Source organism: Mobula hypostoma, chromosome 8 (genome assembly GCF_963921235.1).
Source record: "Mobula hypostoma chromosome 8, sMobHyp1.1, whole genome shotgun sequence".
Classification (NCBI taxonomy): domain Eukaryota; kingdom Metazoa; phylum Chordata; class Chondrichthyes; order Myliobatiformes; family Myliobatidae; genus Mobula; species Mobula hypostoma.
Window position 1 is genome coordinate 97,337,031 of NC_086104.1, and position 26,353 is coordinate 97,363,383.

The 26,353-nt window shown below is 42.5% G+C and overlaps 1 protein-coding gene across 2 annotated transcripts in view; it reads left to right on the top strand.

Annotated features, from left to right (window-relative positions):
* Window positions 1-26,353, top strand: part of prkn (parkin RBR E3 ubiquitin protein ligase) — a 1,192,578-nt gene that overhangs the window by 369,736 nt on the left and 796,489 nt on the right. For both annotated transcript variants that reach the window (XM_063056415.1, XM_063056416.1), the window contains exon 3: window positions 15,565-15,799. In XM_063056415.1, coding sequence (XP_062912485.1) covers window positions 15,565-15,799 — 235 coding nt within the window. The remainder of the gene's footprint in view (window positions 1-15,564; window positions 15,800-26,353) is intronic.

Sequence of the window (26,353 nt, forward strand, 5' to 3'; positions counted from 1 at the left end):
AATACAAATAATAGTAACAATAATAATAAATAAGTAATAAATAATATTGAGAACATGATCAGAACAGAATGAGAATCAGGATTGATATCACTGGCATATATTGTGAAATTTAAACGCAAACAACAGGAATTCTGCAGATGCTGGAAATTCAAGCAACACACATCAAAGTTGCTGGTGAACGCAGCAGGCCAAGCAGCATCTATAGGAAGAGGCGCAGTCGACGTTTCAGGCCGAGACCCTTCGTCAGGACTAACTGAAGGAAGAGTGAGTAAGGGATTTGAAAGCTGGAGGGGGAGGGGGAGATCCAAAATGATAGGAGAAGACAGGAGGGGGAGGGATAGAGCCGAGAGCTGGACAGGTGATAGGCAGAAGGGGATACGAGAGGATCATGGGACAGGAGGTCCGGGAAGAAAGACGGGGGGGGGGGTGTCCCAGAGGATGGGCAAGAGGTATATTCAGAGGGACAGAGGGAGAAAAAGGAGAGTGAGAGAAAGAATGTGTGCATAAAAAAGAGTAACAGATGGGGTACGAGGGGGAGGTGGGGCCTAGCAGAAGTTAGAGAAGTCAATGTTCATGCCATCAGGTTGGAGGCTACCCATACGGAATATAAGGTGTTGTTCCTCCAACCTGAGTGTGGCTTCATCTTTACAGTAGAGGAGGCCGTGGATAGACATGTCAGAATGGGAATGGGATGTGGAATTAAAATGTGTGGCCACTGGGAGATCCTGCTTTCTCTGGCGGACAGAGCGTAGATGTTCAGCGAAGCGGTCTCCCAGTCTGTGTCGGGTCTCACCAATATATAAAAGGCCACATCGGGAGCACCGGACGCAGTATATCACCCCAGTCGACTCACAGGTGAAGTGATGCCTCACCTGGAAGGACTGTTTGGGGCCCTGAATGGTGGTAAGGGAGGAAGTGTAAGGGCATGTGTAGCACTTGTTCCGCTTACACGGATAAGTACCAGGAGGGAGATCAGTGGGGAGGGATGGGGGGGACGAATGGACAAGGGAGTTGTGTAGGGAGTGATCCCTGCGGAATGCAGGGAGAGGGGGGGAGGGAAAGATATGCTTAGTGGTGGGATCCCGTTGGAGGTGGCGGAAGTTACGGAGAATAATATGTTGGACCCGGAGGCTGGTGGGGTGGTAGGTGAGGATCAGGGGAACCCTATTCCTAGTGGGGTGGTGGGAGGATGGAGTGAGAGCAGATGTACGTGAAATGGGGGAGATGCGTTTAAGAGCAGAGTTGATAGTGGAGGAAGGGAAGCCCCTTTCTTTAAAAAAGGAAGACATCTCCCTCGTCCTAGAATGAAAAGCCTCATCCTGAGAGCAGATGCGGCGGAGACGGAGGAATTGCGAGAAGGGGATGGCGTTTTTGCAAGAGACAGGGTGAGAAGAGGAATAGTCCAGATAGCTGTGAGAGTCAGTAGGCTTATAGTAGACATCAGTGGATAAGCTGTCTCCAGAGACAGAGACAGAAAGATCTAGAAAGGGGAGGGAGGTGTCGGAAATGGACCAGGTAAACTTGAGGGCAGGGTGAAAGTTGGAGGCAAAGTTAATAAAGTCAACGAGTTCTGCATGCGTGCAGGAAGCAGCGCCAATGCAGTCGTCGATGTAGCGAAGGAAAAGTGGGGGACAGATACCAGAATAGGCACGGAACATAGATTGTTCCACAAACCCAACAAAAAGGCAGGCATAGCTAGGTCCCATACGGGTGCCCATAGCTACACCTTTAGTTTGGAGGAAATGGGAGGAGCAAAAGGAGAAATTATTAAGAGTAAGGACTAATTCTGCTAGACGGAGCAGAGTGGTGGTAGAGGGGACCTGATTAAGTCTGGAATCCAAAAAGAAGCGTAGAGCTTTGAGACCTTCCTGATGGGGGATGGAAGTATATAGGGACTAGACATCCATGATTAAAATAAAGCGGTGGGGGCCAGGGAACTTAAAATCATCGAAAAGTTTAAGAGCGTGAGAAGTGTCACGAACATAGGTCGGAAGGGATTGAACAAGGGGTGATAAAACAGTGTCGAGGTATGCAGAAACGAGTTCGGTGGGGCAGGAGCAAGCTGAGACAATAGGTCGGCCAGGACAGGCAGGTTTGTGGATCTTGGGTAGGAGGTAGAAACGGGAAGTGCGGGGTGTGGGAACTATAAGGTTGGTAGCAGTGGATGGGAGATCCCCTGAACGGCCTCCTCTACTGTAAAGATGAAGCCACACTCAGGTTGGAGGAACAACACCTTATATTCCGTATGGGTAGCCTCCAACCTGATGGCATGAACATTGACTTCTCTAACTTCCGCTAGGCCCCACCTCCCCCTCGTACCCCATCTGTTACTCTTTTTTATGCACACATTCTTTCTCTCACTCTCCTTTTTCTCCCTCTGTCCCTCTGAATATACCTCTTGCCCATCCTCTGGGTCACCCCCCCTTGTCTTTCTTCCCGGACCTCCTGTCCCATGATCCTCTCGTATCCCCTTCTGCCTATCACCTGTCCAGCTCTCGGCTCCATCCCTCCCCCTCCTGTCTTCTCCTATCATTTTGCATCTCCCCCTCCCCCTCCAGCTTTCAAATCCCTTACTCACTCTTCCTTCAGTTAGTCCTGATGAAGGGTCTCGGCCTGAAATGTCGACTGCGCCTCTTCCTATAGATGCTGCTTGGCCTGCTGCGTTCACCAGCAACTTTGATGTGTGTTGGTTGTATTGTGAAATTTGTTGTTTTAGGGCAGCAGTACAATGCAATGCATAATAATAAAAGCTATGATTTACAATAAGAAATAAATTATCTATTAAAAATAAACTAACTAAATAAATAAGCAGTGCAAAAAGAGAGGGAAAAAAGGAGGAAAAAATAGTGAGGTAGTGTACATGGGTTGATTGCCCATTTCAAAATCTGATGGCAGAGGGGAAGAAACTGTTTCTGAAACACTGAGCGTGTGTCTTCTGGCTCCCATACTTCCTCCTTGATGGTAGCAATGAGAAGAGGGCATCTCTCTGTGATGGGTGCCACCTTTATGATGCATCTCCTTTCAAAGTTGTCCTTGAGGCTGAGGAGGCTAGTTCCCATGATGGAGATGGCTGAGCTTGTAACTTTCTGCAACTTTTTCTGATCCTGTGCAGTAGAATTGCAACATTAGGTTCCCAAAGGGTTCATAAACTACATTCAAGCTATTCCAACATCACAATTTGATGGGTCATTTTGTGAAATGAAGGTTGGCTGAAGGTCTTGTCTCTGATTGATAAATGGCTGGTTAGAGGTCTGTGCATCATTGTCTCACTAACAAGTGTCTTTAGGAGTTCAACTCTAATTATTCTCAGAGATGGTTGCTGTAAACCAATTTATAATATGCCAATATCTATTATAAAATGCCTGTCTCTGTGGACTGAATAATTGAGATGAAAGAAAGGTCTGAGTTTTAGAAATGTTTTTTAAAAATGTACATGCTAGCCTGTGATTGAAGAAGAATGAAAGATAGGTAATTTTCACATGTCCTTTATCAGAACTCTTCCTGAAGGGTATCGTCAAAATATGAGTTTATTTTCACCTACTGGATGTGCATTTACTGCATTTCCAATCTTCTGTTTCATCATCAGGGCTTACAGTGACTGAAAGAATACAGGAGCACAAGGGATGTGCCTCAGATAGCATAGGATTTGACAGACACTGAAAGAAAAGTGAGCATGAATGAATGCATCATGCATTCTCTGATTTCAACTTTTCATTTCGTTATGACAGAATGTCCCCAGCTACTTCTATGTTTGTCACTGTAACAGGCACTCTGGGATAATTATATGTGTTTCCCTTGGTTTGTGGTTCTTCAGAGTCAGGGCATATCTTTCATACTTCCCTGTGCCTCTGATCGATAGAGCTGAAGCTGTAATATCGTGTGTAAAATGATATTCCTGCAACATTCACCAGCTAAAGGTACCTTCTGGGAATGAGAGAATTGCAACTGAATTACTTTTGATAAAAGATTTATGAAGTGTTTTACTTCACACTGGAAAATATTAATACAGAACTAATAAAGGAAAGAGATTGTGCCTGTCAAGTGATCAAATAAATTCATATCACCACGATTTTAATCAAAATATTCATAACCTACCCGTATTGTTACAGCGCTGCAATGGAAAAGGAAATTGTAGGACCAAAAGTGTTCAAAATATTCATTTCACTTGTAACAAAAAAGCTTTGGTGAAATCTCTAGCAGTTCAATTTGAAACAAAAATAGAAATTGGTAGCAAATAGTCTAGTCAGTAAACATGCATTTTTCTCAGTTGCACACTATTTTTCCAACAAATGAACAAACACAGTAATACAATCAGTGGAACAACCTTGCACTCAGTGTCAGTAAGGCCAAGGAATTGGTTGTGGACTTTGTGAAATGTGTTGGTTTGTGGCAGCAATACAGTGCAATACATAAAACATACTGTGAATTACAATAAGAAATATATATAAAAAGTAAATTAAGTAGTGCAAAAAGACAGTAAATATAGTCAGATAGTTTTCATGGATTGGTTCATTGTCTGTTCAGAAATCTGATAGTGGAGGGAAAGAAGCTTTTCCTTAAGAGCTGAGTGTGTATTGATAGAGCTGAAGCTCTTTTATGTTAGTAATGAGAAGAGAGCATGTCCAGGGCGGTGAGTGTCCTTAATAATGGATGCTGCCTTCTTGAGACATTGCCTTTTGAAGATTACAAACGAGAAAATCTGCAGATGCTGGAAATTCGAGCAAAATGCTAGAGGAACTCAGTAGGCCAGGCAGCATCTAAGGAAAAAAGTACAGTCGACGTTTCAGGCCGAAACCCTTCAGTAGGACCCAAAACGTAGCCTGTACTTTTTTTCCATTGACGCTGCCTGGCCTGCTGAGTTCCCCCAGCATCTTGTGTGTGTTGCTCGCCTTTTGAAGATTCCTCATTGCTGGGGAGGCTAGAGCCCATGATGGGGCTGATGGAGTTTACAACCCCTGTGGCTTTTTCTAGTCCTGTGTGAGGTGGTGTCAATTTATTGTGTCAAATTGAGGCTGAACTTTGTTCCACTAAGGTCTACATATTAAATTTTGTTTCATGGCACTTAGATCAACTTCTGCATTTTACATTTACTTCTGGACACCACAGTTTAGGAAGGATATCAAGGTCTTTTTGAAGGTGCAGAGCAGATTTAGCAGAATGTTAAAGGATGACATATTTCAGGTGAAAACACGAGAAAAGGTATTTCTTCTTACAGTACAGGGAAAGTTAATGCAAGTTTAACTGTTCAAGCTTTCTGATAAAATTACTGCTCAGAAGGAAGCCATTCAGTAGCAGTTGTCCATGAAAAGTAATTCGCTTTTCTATGTGCCTCTTCTGCTCAAATCACAAGACCAGCCTCCTCTCTATGGACGTTGTCTACAGTTCTTGCTGCCTTGGTAGAGCAGCCAATATTATTAAAGACTTCTCATACCCAGACATTTTCTCTTCTTTCCCCAACACTCCCATCAAGAGGAAAATTCAAATGCCTGAAAGCATGTAGAACCAGGTATGAATGGACCTCTCATATGATAGAAAGGACTCACAAACTACCTGGTCATGGATTTGCACTTTATCGTCTACCTGCACTGCACTTTCTCTGTAACTGTAATGCCATAGTGCATTCTGTAATTGCTTTCCCAGTGTTCCACCTGGATGTATAGATGTGATGAAGTGATCTGTATGTCAATTTTTTTTACTGTACCTTTGTACATGTGACAATAATAAACCAATTTACCAATTTATACTTTTCTACAGAACTCCATCAGCATAACAAATGAGTTCCTTCTTCCTTACATACTTATCCCCTTAAATACTTTCATCCTAATTGTGTCATCCATTCCTTCTGGGAATAACATTCATATTTTCTTTACTCTCTAGACAAAGAGGTTCTTTCTAAATTTGAAATTTGATTTCCTGGAAGCCATCTGGTTTTGTTCACTCTGTCCAGTATCAAAACTTCCCACAATTTCAAATGCCTCAATTAGGCCATCCCTTAGTCATCTCTAAGGAAGGGAACCCTGTCTGAAAAATGTAACTTTAGATTTGAGATATAATTCTTTAAAGTTTTTTTTTCACTCTTCAATGCCTCAAATTAATTTCTATAATATGGCTATCTAGATTATACGTAGTATGTTCAACAAAGCACAATACAGCATTCAGCAGAGATTTACTAAGACTTCTTTGCAGTTCTTATGTATTTTAATGGGGTTACTGGATCAGAATCAAAATCAGGTTTAAGATCATTGGCATATGTTGTGAAACTTGTTAACTTTGCGGCAGCAGTACAATGCAATACATGATAATAGAGAGAACAAGAAAATAGTGAATTACGGTAAGTATAGATATATATTAAATAGTCAAAAATTAATGCAAAAAATAGAAATAAAACAGTAGTGAGGTAGTGTTCATGGGTTCAGTGTCCACTCAGAATTTGCATGGCAGAGGGGAAGAAGCTGTTCCTGAATCGTTGAGTGTGTGCCTTCAGGCCTCTGTACCTTCTTCCTGATGGAAGCAATGAGAAGAAGGCATGTTCTGGGTGATGGGGGTCCTTAACAGCGTCTTTTTGAAGCACCACTCCTTGAAGATGTCCTGGGAATACTGTGGAGGCTGGTACCCATGACGGACCTGACTAAGTTTACAACTTGCTGCAACGTACTTTGATCCTGTACAGTAGCTCCCCCTTACTAGATGGTGATGCAACCGGTTAAAATGTTCTCAGCGTTACATCTGTCATGTTTTTGGTGATATACCAAATCTCCTCAAACTCCTAATGAAATATAGGCGCTGTCTTGCCTTCTTTATGGCTGCTTTGATATGTTGGGTCCAGATTAGGTCCTCAGGGGTATTGACTCGCAGGACCTAGTAATCGCTCACTCTTTCTACTTCAGATCCCTCTTTGAGGACTGGTGTGTGTTCCCTTGTCTTGCCCTTTCTGAAGTTCACAATCAGTTTTTTTGGTCTTACTGTCAGTGAGTGCAAGGATGTTGCTGCGACACCACTCAAGTACAGTAGCTGGTACATATTGCTCCTGTACACCCTCTCGTCACCATCTGAGATTCTGCCAGCAATGGTTGTATATTCAGCAAATTTATAGATGACATTTGAGTTGTGCCTAGCCACACAGTCATGGGTGGAGAGAGAGTAGAGCACACATTCTAGTAACCATACATTCTATTAATTCATTATAGTAAGTTGTATTTGTTCTCAAGATTCCTTTGTTTCTCCAACCCATTTAGATTCTTATCTCTCAAATAATTTGTGACCTCCTTTCTTTATCAAAGTCTAATACTTCATATCAACTTGACTTAAGATTAGTTTCCCAATTACACATCCATTTATATTTTCTAATGTAATTTGTAGCTATCTTTTTCAGTGTTGATGAAGAAAAACACTCTAGTATCAACCACTCTGAAATACCAATCTAACCCTGCATTCAAAGTTCAAAATAAATTCATTGTCAAAGTACGTTTATGCCACGATATACTACCCTGAGATTCATTTTCTTGCAGGCGCTCATAGTAGATATAGAGAAACAAATACAAACAATGAAAAACTACACACAAAGATGGACAAACAATTAATGTGCAAAATGTTCTTGGAGGCGCAGGATAAAGAAAGCATAGTTTCCTCAAGGGGAAATCTTGCCTGACAAATCTGTTGGAATTCTTTGAGGAAATAACAGGCAGAACAGACAAAGGAGAATCACTGTGAATGTTGTTTACCAGGATTTTCAGAAGGCCTTTGACAAGTTGCTGCACATGATGCTGCTTAACAAGATTTGAGCCCATGGCAATACTGGAAAACTACTAGCATGGATAGAAGATTGACTGACTGGCAGGAGGAAGAGTGGGAATAAAGGGGTCCTATTCCAGCTGGCTGCTGGAACAAAAGATGCCCACAAGGGTCAGTATTGGGACATCTTCTTTTCACCTTCTATGTCAACAATTTGAATGATGGCATTAATGGCTTTGTAGCCAAGTTGGTGCAAGGTGGAGGGGCAGGTGCTGGCGAGGAGCCAGGGAGTCTGTGGAAGAATATAGGCAGATTGGAAGAATGGGCAAAGAAGTAGCAGATGGAATATAGTGTGGGGAAGTGTATGGTCATGTACTTTGGTGGAAGGAATAAAGGCATAGATTATTTTCTAAAAGGGGAGAAAATTGAAAATCAGAGGTGCAAAGGATTTGGGAGTCTTTCCCTTAAGGTTAACTTGCTGATTGAGTCGGTGGTAAGGAAATGCAATGTTAGCATTCATTTTGAGAGGACTAGAATAAAAGAGCAGGATTGAAGGACGTCCTTTTAGAACTGAGATGCAGAGAAATTACTTTAGTCAGAGGGTGGTAAATCTGTGGACTTTGTTGCCACGAGTGGCTGTGAAGGCCAAGTCATTGGGTGTATTTAAGGCAGAGATAGATAGATTCTTAATTAGCTAGGACATCAAATGGTGTAGGGTGAAAGCAGGGGAGTGGGGATAACTGGATGAAGTGGATCAGCCCATGATTGAATGGTGAAGCAGACTCGATGGGCTGAATGGCCTACTTCTGCTCCTAAATCTTATGGTCTTATGGTCTTTATAATGCTGAGTCTTTTTAAGGTATTGGTCAGACTGCAATTGGAGTATTGTGAGCAGGTTTGGGCATTAGAGAGGGCCCAGAGGAGGTTCACAAAGATGATTCCAGGAATTAAAGAGTTAATGTATGAGGAGTGTTTGATGGCTCTGGACCTGTACTCACTGGAGTCTAGAAGAATGATGGGGGATCTCATTGAAACCTATTGAGTGCTGAAAGGCCTAGATAGAATGGGTGTGGAGAGGATGTTTCCTATAGGGAGTAACCAGAGGGCGTTCCCTCAGAATAGAGGGATGTACATTTAGAATAGAGGTGAGAAGGAATTTCTTTAGCCAGAGGGTGGTGAATCTGTGGAATTCACTGCCATGGACTGCTGTGGAGGTCAAGTCATTGAGAGGGATAATAAATCAGCCATGATAGAATAGCAGAGCAGACTCGATGGGCCAAGTGGCCTAATTCTGCTCCTATAACTTATGGTCAAAAGAAGACAATCTGTGCAAATACAAAAATAATGATAATAATGAATAACTAAGTAATAAATAGTATTGAGAACATGAGTTGTAGAGTTCTTGATGGTGAGCTGACAATATACTTTTGTAACTTTCCCCTGATTCTGTGCATTGTTTCATATCAGTTGGTACATTGTGTGCTTTTTTTCAGAAATTCCATCAGATACATCTTTGTAACCACTTCGTTATCTGTAATTAAGTTAAGTGGGAGAGAAAACTATCCACCGGCAGATTTGTCACATACATTTAACATACTTGTCACAAAAAAGCAGAGGTTAGATTTGGAAGTATCTTTTGGCAGTTCAAAATTTTCCTTCTTTCTGTCAACCGCACAGCTAATTTTTGCATCTTCTGCAAACCTCTGTATCATGCCCCATGCTTTGAATGAACAACATTACTATGAAAATAGAGGCTAAGTAATATCTTTATTGAAACAAATTATTTTTATTTTATTGAGATACAGTGCAGAATAGGCCCTTCCAGCCCTACAAGCTGCATCACCCTGCAATTCCCCAATTTAATCCTAGCCTAATCACAGGACAATTTACAATGACCAATTAGCCTACCATCTGGTACATCTTTGGACTGTGGGAGGAAACTGGAGCACCCGGAGGAAACCCACACAGTCATGGGGGGAGAATGTATAGGCAGTGGCAGGTTCCAAAACTAGGTCGCTGGCATTGTAAAGCATGGTGCTAACCACTATGCTACTGAGACACTGCAAATTATAAGAGCAAATATCAGTTGTACAATCACCAGTAAAATGCATTTCCTTTAAATCTAGGGAATTATTTTATTTGGATTTTAAAAATATCAGCATGCATGGAAATCACAAGAAAACTTAATATTTCATTTTTTGGATGAGTTAGACATTGAAGACTCAAGCAAATATTATCGAAATAATCAAATAGCTTTTTTGTTTACCAGGTATATTAAAAAGCAAGTTTGCTTTTTAACTTTACCTGTACAATTTAATGATGATTATCTATGCAGAGTACCAATGTAGAGTGAGGGTTAAAATGTTCAATTTAAACATCACACAAAATGTGGGATTCCTCCTTCTCCAGCCCTTTCCCTCCCCTCCTTGTGTGCTTTCCGCAGGGATCGCTCCCTACGTGACTCCCTTGTCCATTTGTCCCCCCCACCCCTTCCCACCGATCTGCCTCCCGGTACTTATCCTTGTAAGTGGAACAAGTGCTACACATGCCCTTACACTTCCTCCCTCACCACCATTCAGGGCCTCAGACGGTCCTTCCAGGTGAGGCAACACTTAATCTGTGAGTCGGCTAGAGTGATATACTGCGTCCGGTGCTCCTGGTGCGGCCTTCTATATATCGGTGAGACCCGACGCAGGCTGGGAGACCATTTCGCTGAACACCTACGCTCTGTCCGCCAGAGAAAGCAGGATCTCCCAGAGGCCACACATTTTAATTCCACATCCCATTCCCATTCTGACATGTCTATCCACAGTGTCCTCTACTGTCAAGATGAAGCCACACTCAAGTTGGAGGAACAACACCTTATATTCCGTTTGGGTAGCCTCCAACCTGATGGCATGAACATTGACTTCTCTAACTTCCATTAATGCCCCTCCTCCCCTTCGTACCCCATCCCTTATTTGTTTGTTTGTTTGTTTATTCCCCCCTTTTTTTCTCACTCTCTTTTTTCTCCCTCTGTCCCTCTCACTATAACTCCGTTCCTGCTCTCCATCCTCTGGGCTCCCCTCCCCCTTTCTTTCTCCCTAGGCTTCCCATCCCATGCTCTTCTCCCTTCTCCAGCCTTGTATCCCTTTTGCCCATCAACTTTCCAGCTCTTATCTCCATCCCTCCTCCTCCTTGTCCTCTCCTATCATTTCAGATCTCCCCCTCCCCCTCCCACTTTCAAATCTCTTACTAACTCTTCCTTCAGTTAGTCCTGACGAAGGGTCTTGGCCCGAAATGTCAACTGTACCTCTTTCTATAGATGCTGCCTGGCCTGCTGCATTCCACCAGCATTTTTTGTGTGTGTTGCTTCAATATAAAACAATATCAGAATTCAAAACAAAGTGTTGGAATTACAAAATACACTGCAGATAGACAATAAATTGTAAGGTCATAATGAGGTCGACTAAGATCAAGAATCCATCTTATTGTACTGGGGAAACCATTCAATAGTCATATAAAAGTAGTTGGAAGATATCCCAGAGCCTGGTGTTATGAAGATGGAAAGAAGTTGCTAAAGGATTGGAAGGATATCAACAATTGATGGAGAGTGCACTTTCAAGAACTTCTTAATCGCGACAGTGCTGTTGAACCAGAGATTACAAATCAAGTCCACCAGAGACCTGTGAGAGAAGAAATGGGGGAACCTTCCAGTATGAAAGAGGTCCATGATGTCATCAGGATCCTGAAAAGCAACAAAGCTACTGGTACTGATGCGATCCCAGCAGAGATCGTCAAGGGAAGGTGGCCCAGCACTCCTGCACCACATACACACCCTGCTCCTGAAGATCTGCGAAAACAAACAACTGTCCTTAAAGCTCAGGGATTCTCTCATAGTGACCATATTCAAGAAGGAAGACAAGACAAATTGTGGTAATTATGGAAGCGTCGCCCTCCTTCACACATCCTTGCCAGCCAGCTCCTGCTGTCTGGAGAAATACTCCCTGAATCGCAGTGTGATTTCCGCCCATGTAGATGTACCGCAAACATGATTTTCACAGCATGCCAGTTACAGGAGAAATGCTGTGAACAAAGACAACCCTTGTTCTTGGTTTTCATTGTTTTGACAAAGGCATTTGTACAGTAGACTGCCAAGCTCTCTGGCGTTTACTATCAAGGCATGGCTGCCCTGACAAGTACTGACAAATCCTGAGGCTACTGCACGACGACAGTACTCAGCAATTGAGGCGCTGAATCAGAACACTTCACTGTTAAGACAGGTGTCGATCAGGGCTACATTCTTACACCCACCCTATTTGTTATCTTTATTGCTGCCTTCCTTCACCTCATTGGCTACGACTGCCACAGGGATTCCTAATCATGAATAAAATGAACAGCAGGCCTTTCAACCTCAACCAGTTCAAGGCCAAGAACAAGTTCAGCATCACCACTATCAGTATGCTTCAGTATGCGGATGACAACCCCATCGCAGCACGCACAGAAGAAGACCTCCAATATACCCTGAATACCTATGCCAAAGCATGTAGGACTCTGGGTCTTGTCTTGAATATAAAAAAGGCACCTGAAAGCTCTGGAACAATGCCACCAAAAATGCTTATGAAAGATACTGAGGATTAGCAGGAAGGACAGATGTACTACCAGCAGCATCTTAGGAGGAGGCCACATGAATAGCATCGTCACCATGATACAGTATTACCAGCTCCAATGAATCGGTCACGTCACCCAGATGTCTAACTCATGTCACCTCAAATGGATCCTTTACTTCCAGTTGAAGGAAGGTCAACGAGCCCCTGGTGGGCAAAGGAAATGCTTCAAAGATAACATGAAAATCAACCTGAGGAAATTTGACATTCCAACTAAAAACTGGGAAAACATAGCACTCAATAGATACACCTCGAGGAAATCTGCTCAAAAGAGAGCTGAGAATGACCTCTGCTGTGCCACAGTGAACAAGCAGCAGGAGAGACTGAACAACCAGAAGACCCAACCACTTACTACAGTCACCACTTACTCTTGGCCACACTGCACCAGAATATGTGTATAACAAATCGGCCTCTACAGCCACCTGAGGATCCACTAATAGACACCCCCTTAGCAGAACATCATGCTCAACTCGAGTGATCGCACTAATGTGCTTTCTGGCTTTGGTATCTTCTGCACTTCTGGCTTTGGTATCTGGAGAGTGTTGGATGGGGCCTTTAATTATGTTGGCTGCTATACTGCGACAGTGAGAAGTGTTGAGAGTCAGTGGAGGAGGAGTTGGTTTCCATGATGTTCTGAGCTGTGTCTATGAATGTCTACAGTTTCTTGTGATCATGGGCAGTGCATTTGCCTTACCGAGCAATGATGCATCTGGATAGCATGCTTTCTGAGGTGCATCAAGAAAGTTTGCTGGCGGTCCAAAGGAACATCCTGACAAAGTAGACATGCTAGAGATATTACTTGGCTGTGGTGTCAACTAGGACAGGATAGTCGTCATGTTCACTCCCAGGAACTTGCAACTTTCAACACTTGCAACTTCAGCATTGTTGATGCAACAGGAGCACGTGCATCTCTCTTCCTGAATTCACTGACCAGCTCTTATGTTTTACTGATACTGAGTGAAGGGGTCTTTACACCATGTCACTAAGCTGTCTACTTACTTCCTATACAGCAGTTCATTGTTATTTGTGACACTTCTTAGTACCTTGGGATCACTTGCAAACTTGTAGATGGAGTTAGAGCAAAATCTGGCCATGCAGCCAATATTGTAATATGGCACTGAGACACAGTTTTGTGGGCACCAGTGTTGTGGATAATTCCAGTGGAGTTGTTGCTGCCTGAGAGTAGCCTGCTGGTCAAAAAGTCAAGGTCCCAGTTGCAAAGGGAGGTGTTGAATCCCAGGTCAGGAGTTTTTTTTTTGCGTGTTGCCTGCGTGCGTGTGAGTCTGTGCGTCTGCGTGCATGCGTGATGATGTCTTTTTCATGGCTTTTACAAGGCGCGGAGCGAGAGAGAGACTCCTCAAGGCGCGCCACTCCTCACACAGCCATTTCGCAGTATTTTCCCTTTATTTTACGAGGTCGAGTTGCGATCTCGACACTCAACCCAGCACGGATGGAAAGCGTACTCGGGTGCGGACCCAACTGGTTTCGAACCCGAGAACCTCCGCTCCTGGGTCTGACGCCGATGTCATTGCGCCACCAGCTGGCCCAACAGGTCAGGAGTTTATACTAAATAAATTAATTAGTATAAATAATTATTAATTATTTTATAAATAAAATCTTTTAAACTTCAAATGGAGGAAAGTGATTTACAACCATCCGATTAACTTACATAGATTGGAAAATGTAGCCTATCAGATAGATTGTAAGAATATAGTAGGTGCACATGCAGCCATCGATCACACGGTGAATCGATTGGGCCTCCTACATGCTGGGGGATGCTCTCATTTAGGCGTGGGCTTTCGAATGCACATGTCCCTTTGTCTCTGCAGGCCCAGTTCCTTGCTCCTGAATATATCGCTATTACCATGACTCAGTAAAAATGTTCTATTATACTACTCTGTTGTAGCTCTTGCTCACAAGAACCTTACAGAAAAATAAATAAGAAGTTTTGTTTTTTTCTAAACAAGCAAGATGTTCAGTTTCAACATTCTAGGGCTTAATTTCATGGGGTTTCTGCCAGATTCAAGACTGGCATTTCATGGTATAACCACATACATGTAGTTGCAAGCAGTGAGATGTTATCAGATTTTCTCATGAGGATGTAGTTTTATGAATTTTTATTTAGTTATTCATTGGTTTAGTATGTGGGTATTGCAGGAAGGGGCAACATTCATTTCCCTTCCTTAATTCCCACGGAGAAGGCAGTGAGAAGCCTCCTTATTGAAGACATACAGTCAACATTTTAGGAAAAGCTTCTTCCCCACCGCCATCAGGTTTCTGAACAGACAATAAACCAACCCATGAACACTACCTCACTATTTTTGCTTGCTTTTTGCACTATTTAATTTTTTTTCTGCACTCAATGGCCAATTCATTAGGTACCTCCTGCACCTAATGAAGCAGCCACTCAGTGTATGTTCATGATCTTCTGCTTGGTGTAGCTTATCCACTTCAAGGTATGAAGTGTTATTCACTCAGGGGTGCTGTTCCTCACACCACTGTTGTAACACATGTTTATTTGAGTTATTACCTGACTATTATTTCCTGACCTCTTTCATTAACAAGGCATTTTTACTGAGAAAAATGATACTCACTAGATTTTTTTTTGTTTTTGCTCCATTCTCAGTAAATACTAGAAAATGTTGTTTGTGAAAATCTCAGGGGATCAGTAGTTTCTGAGATACTCAAACTACCCCATCTGGCACCACCAATCATTCCACAGTCAAAGTCACCTAGATCACATTTCTTCCCCATTTGGTCTTAACAGCAACTGAACTTCTTGACCATGTCTGCATGGTTTTGTTCATTGGGTAGCTGCCACTGGATTGGCTGACTGGGTATTTGCATTAACGAGCAGGTGTACAGGTATATCTGATAAGTGGTACTGGGGGTATATTTCTTGTTATAATTTATAGCATATTTTTTTTATAAATTACATTGTACTGCTACCATAAAGCAACACATTTTCTGGTGCATGTCAATAATAATAGACCTGATTCTGATTCTGATTCTGATTCTGAGCAGATACATTTCTTCTAGGGAAGAAACATGTACACTACTGTTGGATAAAATTATTGACTTAAAAATAAAATGATGAAGGTTATTGATTCATTACATTATTTATTTATATATTTATTACCTTATTCATACTTCAACTCTATCTTGTTTTCTTTATCTGCATATATAGAACTGCAATCTGATGGAGCAAAGCACCATTCACGTGGTACAATGCACGTCTCAACTAGCTCAACAACCAATGCGTGATACATTTTCTGCAAATCCTATGGGAAGGAGTGGAAGAGAAACAGTCAACTTAAGTAAAATCGGTTTCAGCACACCCATGGTTCAAAGACTTTCTACAGATCATACTGTAATCTTGGGGCATTCAGGCCAAGGCAGTAATAGCCAATCTGAAAATTCAGGTAATGGCATTAAACCATACTTTCAAAAATACATCATATAGATTCCATGAATGATTAAAAGCTTCTGATCTTTATATGTTTTATTTGTTTTGAAAGCAAAGTGGAATCAAATAAACTTAACTTGAGAAGCAATCTTTGAAAAAACAAACCTCAAGAAGGTATATCATTACAGGTGGTCTTTCTCAGTGTTCAGGAAAATATTCCATAACAAACACTGGAACAGAAGATATGCTCATTGAATTCACAAGTGTAAATGTGATCTTGCTCTGTGCAAGTTGGCTGCCACATTTCCAGCATTACAACTTAACTGTGACTGCACATCAAAAGTTGGCTGCAAAACATTTTGAGGTGAACTGAGGCTGTGAATGATGTGATGGAAATGCAAATCACTGTTTCTCGTAGACAAATGGCAGTAGAAGTAAGAAGTATTTTATGGAGCTATTGCAGACTCACACTCAGTGGCCACTTTATCAGTTACCTCCTGTACCTAATAAAGTGGCTTCTGAGTGTATGTTCGTGGTCTTCTGCTGCTGTTGTCCATTCACTTCGAGGTTCGACATGTGTGCTCAAAGATGCTCTTCTGCACAGCACTGTTGTAATGCATGGTTATATAAGTTACTGTTGCCTTCCTGTCAGGTGGAATCAATCTGGCCACTCTCCACTGACCTCTCTCATAAATGAGGTATTTTTGCCCACAGAATTGCCATTCACTGGAGTTTTTTTTTGTTTTTTGCACCATTCTCTGTAAACATTAGAGACTGTTATGTGTGAAAATCTCAGAAGATCAGCAGTTACTCAAAGCACCCCATCTGGCACGAATAATCATTCCATGATCAAAGTCACTTCAACCACTTTTCTTCCCCATTCTGATGTTTGGTCTGAACCACAACCAACCTTCTTGACCATGTGTGCATGCTTTATGCATTAGGTTGCTGCCACATTGACTGACAGACTAGATATTTGCATTAATGAACAGATGTACTTAATTACTGGGCACCATGGTAGAATCGTGTTTAGTATGACGCTATTACAGCTTGTAGCATTGGAGTTCAAAGTTCAATTCTAGCATCCTCTGTAAGAAGTGAGTAAATCCTACCTGTAAGCACATGGGTTTCTCCAGGTGCTCCAGTTTCTTTCCATAGTCCAACGATGAACCGGTCAGTAGGTTAATTGGTCATTGTACATTGTCCTGTGCTTAGACTAGGATTAAATAAGCGTGTTGTTGGGTGATGTGGCTTATTGGGCTGGAAGGGCCTGCTGTATGCTGTATCTTTAAAATAAGTAAAATAAATAGCTACTGAGTGTCTGTCAACACTCTTTCAGCTTTTCCACTTTTGCTTTGCCTGTTCTTGGAGCAATACCTCCACCACTTTCCTGCCACTACTACTTCCCAGTGCCTCCTAAGCATCTGTTTGGAGGCCTCTTGTGTCTCTGGAAACACTGGAGGTCTCTGATCTCTATTATCTGACCTCTTGTTCATTGTCAGGAAAACTAGATATTTGGTCTCTCATGTGTTCAGCTCTTCCTCACAGTACGTCACTTCTTATACTATCTCTTCTATGCTGTGTACATTCCTGTGGAAGTAAAGGGATTGGTACTCATTCAATGAACTGTCACAGGTACAATGGACTGAGCAGCATCTACAGCTGCTGTACCATCCACTGACTCTATAATTGTGTATTAACTGTAGATGCTCTGAACTAAACAATTTAATGATTTTAATTGCTCTCATGTTGTTCATGACTTTTTATTTACATAGGCATAAAGTACATTTCAATTGACAGTTTTCATTAGTTTCTGCTGCGTTTCTTCTTCATATGCAGGAATAACCTTCCTTTATTGCTTATGGTGACAGAAGAAATTGCTCACAGTCCAAAATATTCATAGCAAGTTGGCCTTTTGACCTCATGTAAAATCAAGTGATTTTTGTAAAATATTAGCATAATGGAACACTTTCAAAAAAGTAATGAATTACATATGATTCGGAGGATATGAAATACAAATGTGTAAATTTATTGTATTCAAGAAGCAAGGGACAAAATCTTCTTTGTTTGATTGTTAAAGTGCTGATGAGAATAATGCTATTTTCACCTTATAGGCCTGCTTTAAGATTCATTCAGAAGAGATGTGCTTGCTAATAGCATTTGCATTTTGGGAATGGTTGTCTACTTTGTCTTAATTAACTGTCGAAAATATGTCTAATTATCTGATTGTTACTGCAGTATTCATGCAAATTGCAGACTGCAGCCATTTGTTCCCTCCCTTGTGGAGTTCAGCTATGTGTCCCTGCAGAAGGGGCATACTGGTAGGTCAGGAAATGCATCACTTCTTAAGGCCGTAGTTATTTAAATTCCATTAACTTAGATCTGACAGCTTGCCTCCTCAGTCTGTGTCGGCATTTACAGTGGTTACAAATTTAATTCCCTGCAGCACAACAGAATGTTGACTTTCCATAAAAGAGCCTGTCACCAGAGCAGTAAGGGCACTAGGAATGAACTTAGCTGGGAAAACTAAATGCAGTGACAAGAAATTATTTCTGCCTTATGGCAGCAGGAACACAACTCTAATATTCCTCGAGGTGCAACTATCAATGAACCACAATGAAGCTGATGATAAAATATAAAGATAACAAATCATATTTTTTTCCAAGGAAGCATTCATTAACCATGTTGGTGACCCATCACCCAAGCATTCATCTCCTCCACTACCAACGCAAACTACTAACACACTGCAAATTCAGTAGTACCTTTGTGACCTAGAAATGAATTGCTGTCCCTACTTCAGCACTGAGTCTACATGCTGGAATTCCCTTCTCAACACCGTTATGGATGTACCTTCAGTAGAAGGATTGCAGTGGTTTGAGATGGTGATTCACCATCATCTTCTGAAGGGTGGATAGAGATGGCAGTACATTTTAGCCTTATCAGAGATGCCCACATTCTGAAAAAGGAGTGGGGGAAAATAAGTTGAATCTGCTGTACACTGTCATGACATTTCAGAGAGCAATATCTTTGAACCTAATAACTATACACAAATCAGTTTTGGTTTACACTTGTGCAGAATACTTGATCAATTTGAAAGGGCTCAAATTAAGTAAATCCACTGGTATGTTGGTTTATGACTGAAAATAGTATGGCATGTGAAAATGCACGAGATGTTGATTCTCATGAGTGAATACAGTTGAGTAATTATCAGTTTGAAAAGCAAGACAACAGCAAAATTTCAGCCATTAAAAGTTATCACTCTATGCTTCAAACTTACAGATTAAAGAAAGCTTTAAAATGCCATATCTCTGTCTCTCTATCATTTTACCAGACAGAGGAGCAGAATTAGATCATACAACCCATCGAGTCTGCTCCACCATTCCATTATGACTGATTTATTATCCCTGCAACCCTATTTTCCAGCCTTTTCATCAAAATCTTTGCCATCCTTACAAGTCATGAACCTTTCAACCTCCGCTTTAAATATACCCAGTGACTTGATCTCCAGAGCCAATTGTGGCAATGAATTCCACAGATGCACCGCCCTCTGACCAAAAAAAAATTGCTCCTTATCTCTGTTCTAAAGGGACATTCTTCTATTCTGATGAGATACCCTCAGGTCCTAGATTCCTCCACTATAGGAAACATCCTCTCCACATCCTCTCTATCTAGGCCTTTCAATATTCAATAGATTTGAATGAGATCCCTTTCATTCTTCTGAACTCAAATGAGTACAGGCCCAACATCATGGAACATACCTCATGTTCCCCTTTGATTCTCAGCATCATTCTAATGAACTTCCTCTGGACCCTCTCCAATGGCAGCACATCCTTTCTTAAATAAGGGGCCCAATACTGCTCACAATATTCTTTATCACAAACAAGAGAAAATCAGCAGGTGCTGGAAATCTGAGCAACAAACACAAAATGCTGGAGGAACTCAGCAGGCTAGGCAGCATCTAGGAAAAGAATACAGTTGATGTTTTGGGCTGAAATCCTTCATTTTTTTCTGGGCACCAGACCTAACCAGTTTCCTTCACCACCACTCTCCTCTCTGGTGTGAGGAGTGTGGTGTGAAGAGAGTGGTGATGGAAGGAAACTGGTTATGTCTGCTGTCCAGAAAAAAAACCTGAAGGGTTTCAGCCCAAAACGTCGACTGTTTACTCTTTTCCTAGATGCTGCCTGGCCCGCTGAGTTCTTCTAGCATTTTGTGTATGTGGCACAATACTCTGAAGTGCAGTCTGACCAATGCCTTATAACAACTCAGCATTACATCTGTGCTTTTACGTTCTAGTCCTCTCGAAATGATTGCTAACTTTGCTTTTGCCTTCTTTAACACTGACTCAACCTGCAAGTTGATTTAAGAATGGGGTGAAGAGAGAAATGGATCAGCTACGATGAAATGGTGGAGCAAATTTCATGGGCTGAATAACCTAATTCTGCTGCTATGCCTTATGTTCTTATGATGTTAACCTTTAGGGAATCCTACAAGAGGACCGTCAAGTCCCTTTGTATGTCTGATTTCTGAATTTTCTCCCTATTTAGAAAATTGTCTACACCTTTATTCCTTCTACCAATGTGCATGACCATACACTTCCCTGGATCTAAAAAATCTTCAGTAATGGCCTGAGACCCACTTACCACCATTCTCTGCACAAATGGCAGGTCATTAGCAACTAAGCAGAATGGTGAGGCTCAAGTTGTAAGTATATTTTGCCTCTTCCCATGTTATCATTGCATTCCTTAGCCTGAATCTGTAGTTCTGACATGGTGTTTGTCTCCCTCTCCTTTAAGGTGATGTTGTGGGAAGTTCTGGAGATAGAGAGTCATCGAACACTACAACACAGAAGCAGTCCCTATTTCCCATCTAGTTCTTGCTTGAACTATTAATCTTCCTGGCCCCATTGACCTGCTCCTGGACCGTAGCCCTCCATATCCATCCCATCCATGTACCTATCCAAATTTTGCCTAAATGTTGAAATCGAACCTGCATCCATCACTTGCACTGGCAGTTTGTTCCACACACCCATGGATATAAAAAGTAAATCAGAAAAGTTTTCAGCAGAATAGATGGTTTTAGAGAGTGGGGGTGTGAATCACAAGCTGCTTGCCTAGTTCTTGACCAGACTCTTCTTCTTTTCAGGCACTACCTTTGGAATCAAGGATGACTCTTTCCTTTCTAGTTATGAAATAGCTGATGAGGCCTAAGAGGGGACAGAAAACTCTTTTGTGAATGGGGCAAATGATAGTCAAGGGGATAGCCAGGCACGTAGTTTATGAGATGGTGCACATCTTCTACCAGTGATGCAGGTCTCTGTGCTCTGCTTTTGAACGGGCTCGGGGTTCCCAATATCATCCTGAGTGCTCCATCTCCACTGTGAATGATCAGTGCCAGGATCCCCATGAGTCGGTGGTCATATTAATTGTCCTGGATCTTTTAATTGTCCAGCAGGTAATTTCCCATATCAAAGCTTGGAAGAGAGGCCTGTTTCAGGAATGTTGTGAGGGGAAAATGAACAACATGGTCTGTCCAACTTAGCCAGCTGAGTGGAACTGTGGATATTGGCTTGGAGGTGACACTTCCAAGGTTTGTCCATTGTCATCGATGAAGACCTCGACACCATAAGTACTTTTATATGAGGCTGAGTTGCTAGCTTGACGCTCAACCCAGCACGGATGGAGAGCGTACAAGGGAGCCGACCAGATTCGAACTCGGGACCTCTCGCCCCGCAGTCCAGCGCTGATGCCACTACGCCACCAGCTGGCTGGATGGTGTTGAGACTAGTGCTTGATCTGGATTTAAGTGAGGGAGAGTTGCTCAGCGTCAGCCTCACTCTCTCTTCCTAATTCCCATCTGGATCCAGTGGCAAGACAAGAGTCGAGACGGCTGGAGATGGGACTAGGCGCAGTGGAGGACCAGGACATCTTCAGTGTCTAGTCGTGCTCTACACGTTTCACGACGCTTGCAGAGACCGCCTTCTTGACCGTTGGACCTTCCATCCGCTCAATCCGCCGGAGTCTGTCTTCACATGCTGGGATAGACAACTCCCTAACTCATTGAGGGTTTGAGACCTGTCGGCTACCCTCACCTGGTTTAGCCGGCTTGTCGAAGCCGTTGCCCGGGGTGTGGCCGCTGTCGCATGCAAACAGTTACGAGGAGCCACAGATGAGAGCTGAGTGCCAGGTGGGGACTAAAGGTGGACTAACCGCCCTGAAAAGGATGCAACATGTTCCCCCACCAGGGGTGCTACCCCTCCCTGACACCCCATACACCCTAAAGAAGGGCACCTAAGGGTGACCTTACAGAGATATAAAAAAAACATGACCTATGTAGATGCGGTGGATAATCATGGTCCTGTCTTTTCCTAGGGTAGGAAAATATTTAAAGAGCAAGATGTGAGGGAAAAAATTTTCACACAGAGGGTAGTAGGATATGGAACAAGCTGCCAGAGGAAGAGGTAGAGGTTGGTTGAGTTCCAACATTTAAAAGACATTTGGACATACAGTAGCTAGGAAAGATCTAGTGAGATGTAGGATTGCAGTAATAATGAAGTTTGCAATAATTTTTTATTGAAGCAATTGAAAACATAATTTTAATTTGGAGCTTGTTTAAGTAGGTTTTGTTGCAAACTGGGAAAGATATGAGATGGCAATCACAATTCAAACCTATAGTGTTCTTTCCTTCTGATGCTTGAATCTTTTATATTGAGAATTGCAACATATCATTACCATCAGCCAATAATAAAACTAAAATAAACACTTATAATATCCAAAGCAGCATCACATTCGCTGTCATTAAATAGAATTCTAGCACAGGTATTTCACAAGAGGAAGAAGTATGAAGTTTATTTTGCTTCCCTTCTCTGCTGGATGCTACATGATGGTACAATGAACACTTCTTCCACCTTTGACCACTTGATGGATTCACACTAAGTGCTGAATGAACTCAGCAGGCCAGGCAGTATCTGTGGAAAAGAGTAAACAGTCTATGTTATAGGCCGAGACCCTTCAGCAGGACTTCATTAGCAGGCCTAATAAAGGGTCTTGGCTCGAAATGTCTTCTGTTTATTCATTCCCATAGATGCTGCCTGGTCTGCTGAGTTCCTCCAGCATCTTGTGTGTGTTGCTTTGGATTTCCAGTGTCTGCAGATTTTCTCCTGCACCTGATGACTTTTCTCTGTTCTGATGACACCAAACCAGTTACTGTGAAGTTATTTGCTGCTGCATTTTGTTTTCACTTGGAATTTCTGCCTAGAGGCATATCCAGATCTCCTGGTTAGCTATAGGTAAAAGTGGAAAGGAGGGGATTATGTACCAGTGGTGGCTGTATTAGCAGGTGCACGTTCAGATTCATTTATTTATTGAATGTACATCGAAATGTGCAGTGAAATGCCATGGTTGTATTAACAACCAACACAACCTAACGGTGTGCTGGCACAGCTCACAAGTGTCACCACACATTCCAGCACCAACATACATGCTCACGTTCAACAATGAACAGAACACAGCAAGCCACAAAAGAAAAGAGCAAAACAAGCCCCTTTCCTCCCTCCCACCCAGACTCATAGACAGTCCTCCAAATTCAGGGCAGGCATCCAGTCTCCATTCTCCAGGCATTAGATATTGGGCTTTGACTTCCAGACTTCAGATTAACTTTTGGGCTTCAGTTTTCAATATCAACCCCTGGACTAGCTGGTGATGGGACCCCAAACTCCAGGCTTCGAACACTGATTCACTGGCCTTTGTACCTCCTGCTTCCACAGACATCTGAAAACCCCCCATCGAGACAGCTGATCTTCACCAATGTCCTTCATCACACAACCATGTTGCTGGCCTTTGAGCATGGAGCGGAGGCCTCGACACCAGCCTGACCCCTAACTTCTCCTCCTTCTTGTCCCTAAACACTAACCTGACCCCTAACTCCCCTCTCTGACCACACAACTATCCCTATGAGCTTAAAGAATAGCTAATTCTAAACCACGACTTTAGTAGAAACCACAACTCGATGCCATCTTGACTGGAAATGTTGGCCCCAGTCAACCCAAGCCAAGGTGAAGCTGGAGTAAGCAGGAGTGAGCAGGCCCTCCATTTTGCCTCTTCAGCTGTCTCCTTCAAGTACAGCGTCCCACATAAAACACATACACCTGGCAATCAGGTAGGACTGTATCATGCAGGAACTTTATAAATGCATAATAGTTATTGTCCTAATGAAGGGTCTTGGCCTGAAGCATCAACTTTTTATTCCCCTACATAGATGCTGCATGACCTGTTGAGTTCCTCCAGCATTTTGGGTATTGTCAGTTATACACGACTGATCTGTGGCCATAAAGGATTCTTAGATGCATGATAAAGCCTGTCATGATGCCTGAATGATCTGTTATGACCATGAGGGCTGTCTCTGAGGAGAGATAGGATAGCCAGATCATGCGTGACTGAAATAAGGTAATTAATAGGTGATTTTAATTTTCAACATATTAACTGGGACTCCAATACTGTAAAATGATAGGATGGAACAGAGTTTGTCAAATGTGTTCAGGAAAGTTCCCTTAATCAATATATAGGGGTGCCAACTAGAGACAGCATGCCACTGGACCTCCCGTTAGGGAACGAGCAGGACAAGTGACAGAAGTATGTGTAAGGGAGCACTTCGTGATCATACTTCCATTAGTTTCAAGATAATTATGGAGAAGGATAGGGTGCTGTGATTAGCAAACAAGAAACAACCTACCCTGATGCCTTTTATATCATGGATGGGAACTTCAATCAGACTTGTTTGATGAAATTGCTGCACAAATATCATTAGCGTGTCACCTGCAGCACCAGAGGTCCCAACACATGTAACCACTGTTATACTATGATTAGGAATACCTACTGTTCGATCCCTGGACTGCATTTCAGGAAGTATTATCGTCTGGCTGTCCTCTTCGTACCCCTATACAGGCAAGAGGCTAAAGAGCAAGGCTCCAGAGATAAGGACAAAAAGAGGTAGTTGCAGGAGGCAGAGAAGCGGCTATAGGATTTATCAGAGGATTTGAACAAATATACCGCAGTTGTCATGGACATTATAAAGATAAGTATTTCCCCACAAAATCATCCAGAGTCTTCCCCAACCAGAAGTCGTGGATAAGCCAAGAGATCCGTGATCTGCTGAGGGCCAGATCACTGCTGTTCAGGTCTGGTGACCAGGTTAAATACAAAAGGTCCAGGTCCAAATTCTGGAAAGCCATCTCACATGCAAATTCTGGACCAAACTTGAATCACTGAAGGATGTTTGACATCTGTGGCAGGGCTAGAATGCTATCAACTCCTACACAGTGAAACCAAGCAACATAGATGACAACAAGGTTCTATTCCCAGATAAGCTTAATGCCTTTTATGTTTGCTTTTACGAACTCCCACAGCATCTGATAACCTTGTGATTTCAGTCCCTGATGCCGATGTGAGAACACCCTTCAGGTGGGTGAACCCACAGAAAGCATCCGACCCAGCTGGGGTACCTGGCCAAGTACTGAAGCCTGGGCTATTCAACTGGCTGGTGTGTTCACTGATATTTTTAACCTCTCATTTTGGCAGTCTGAGGTGCCCACCTTCTTCAAGCAGGTTTCAATTATACCAGTGTACAAGAAGAACATGATAACCTGTTTCAAAGACTATCATCAAGTAACACTTACATCCGCTGTGATGAAGTGCTTTGAGAGGCTGGTGACGAAGCATATCAACTCTTGTCTGAGAAGTGACTTGGATCCGCTCCAATTTGCCTAAAGTCACAACGGGTCAACATCAGATGCCATTTCACTGACTTCTCACTTACTTCTAGAACATCAGGACAGCGAAGATGTATCCATCATCCATTGACTACAGCTCAGCATTCAGTACTGTCATCTCCTCAAACCAAATCAATAATCTCCAACATCCAGGCCTCAGTATCATCTTAAACAACTAGTTCCTTAATTTCCTCACTTGCAGTCCCCAGTCAGTTCAGATTGGCAACATCTCCTCCACAATCTCCATCTGCATAGGTAAATCACAAGGCTGTGTGCACAGCTTCCTGCTCTACCTATTTTATACTAATGACTGTGAGACGAACTACAGCTCCAGTGCCATATTTAAGTTCGCTGATGACACTGCTGTTGTGAGCCAAAGCAAAGGTGGTGACGAATCTGTGTATAGGACCGAGCTTGACAATCTGGCTGAATGGTGCCACAACAACAACCTGTCACTCAATGTCAGCAAAACCAAAGAGCTGATTATTTACTACAGGACATAGAAACTGGTGGTCCATGAGCCAGTCTTCATCAGTGGAGAGAGCCAGTAACATTAAATTCCTCAGTGTTATCATTTCAGAGGATCTGTCCTGAGTTCAGCACGTAAGTGCCATCACAAAGAAAGCACAAAAGCCTCTCTACTTCTTTTGAAGTTTGTGCAGATTCAGCATGTCATTTAAAACTTTGACAAACTTCTATAGATGCATGGTGGCCAACGCACATACTCAACATTTTAGGAACAGCTTCTTCCCCACCACCATCAGATTCCTGAATAGACAATGGACCCATGAACACTACCTCAGTATT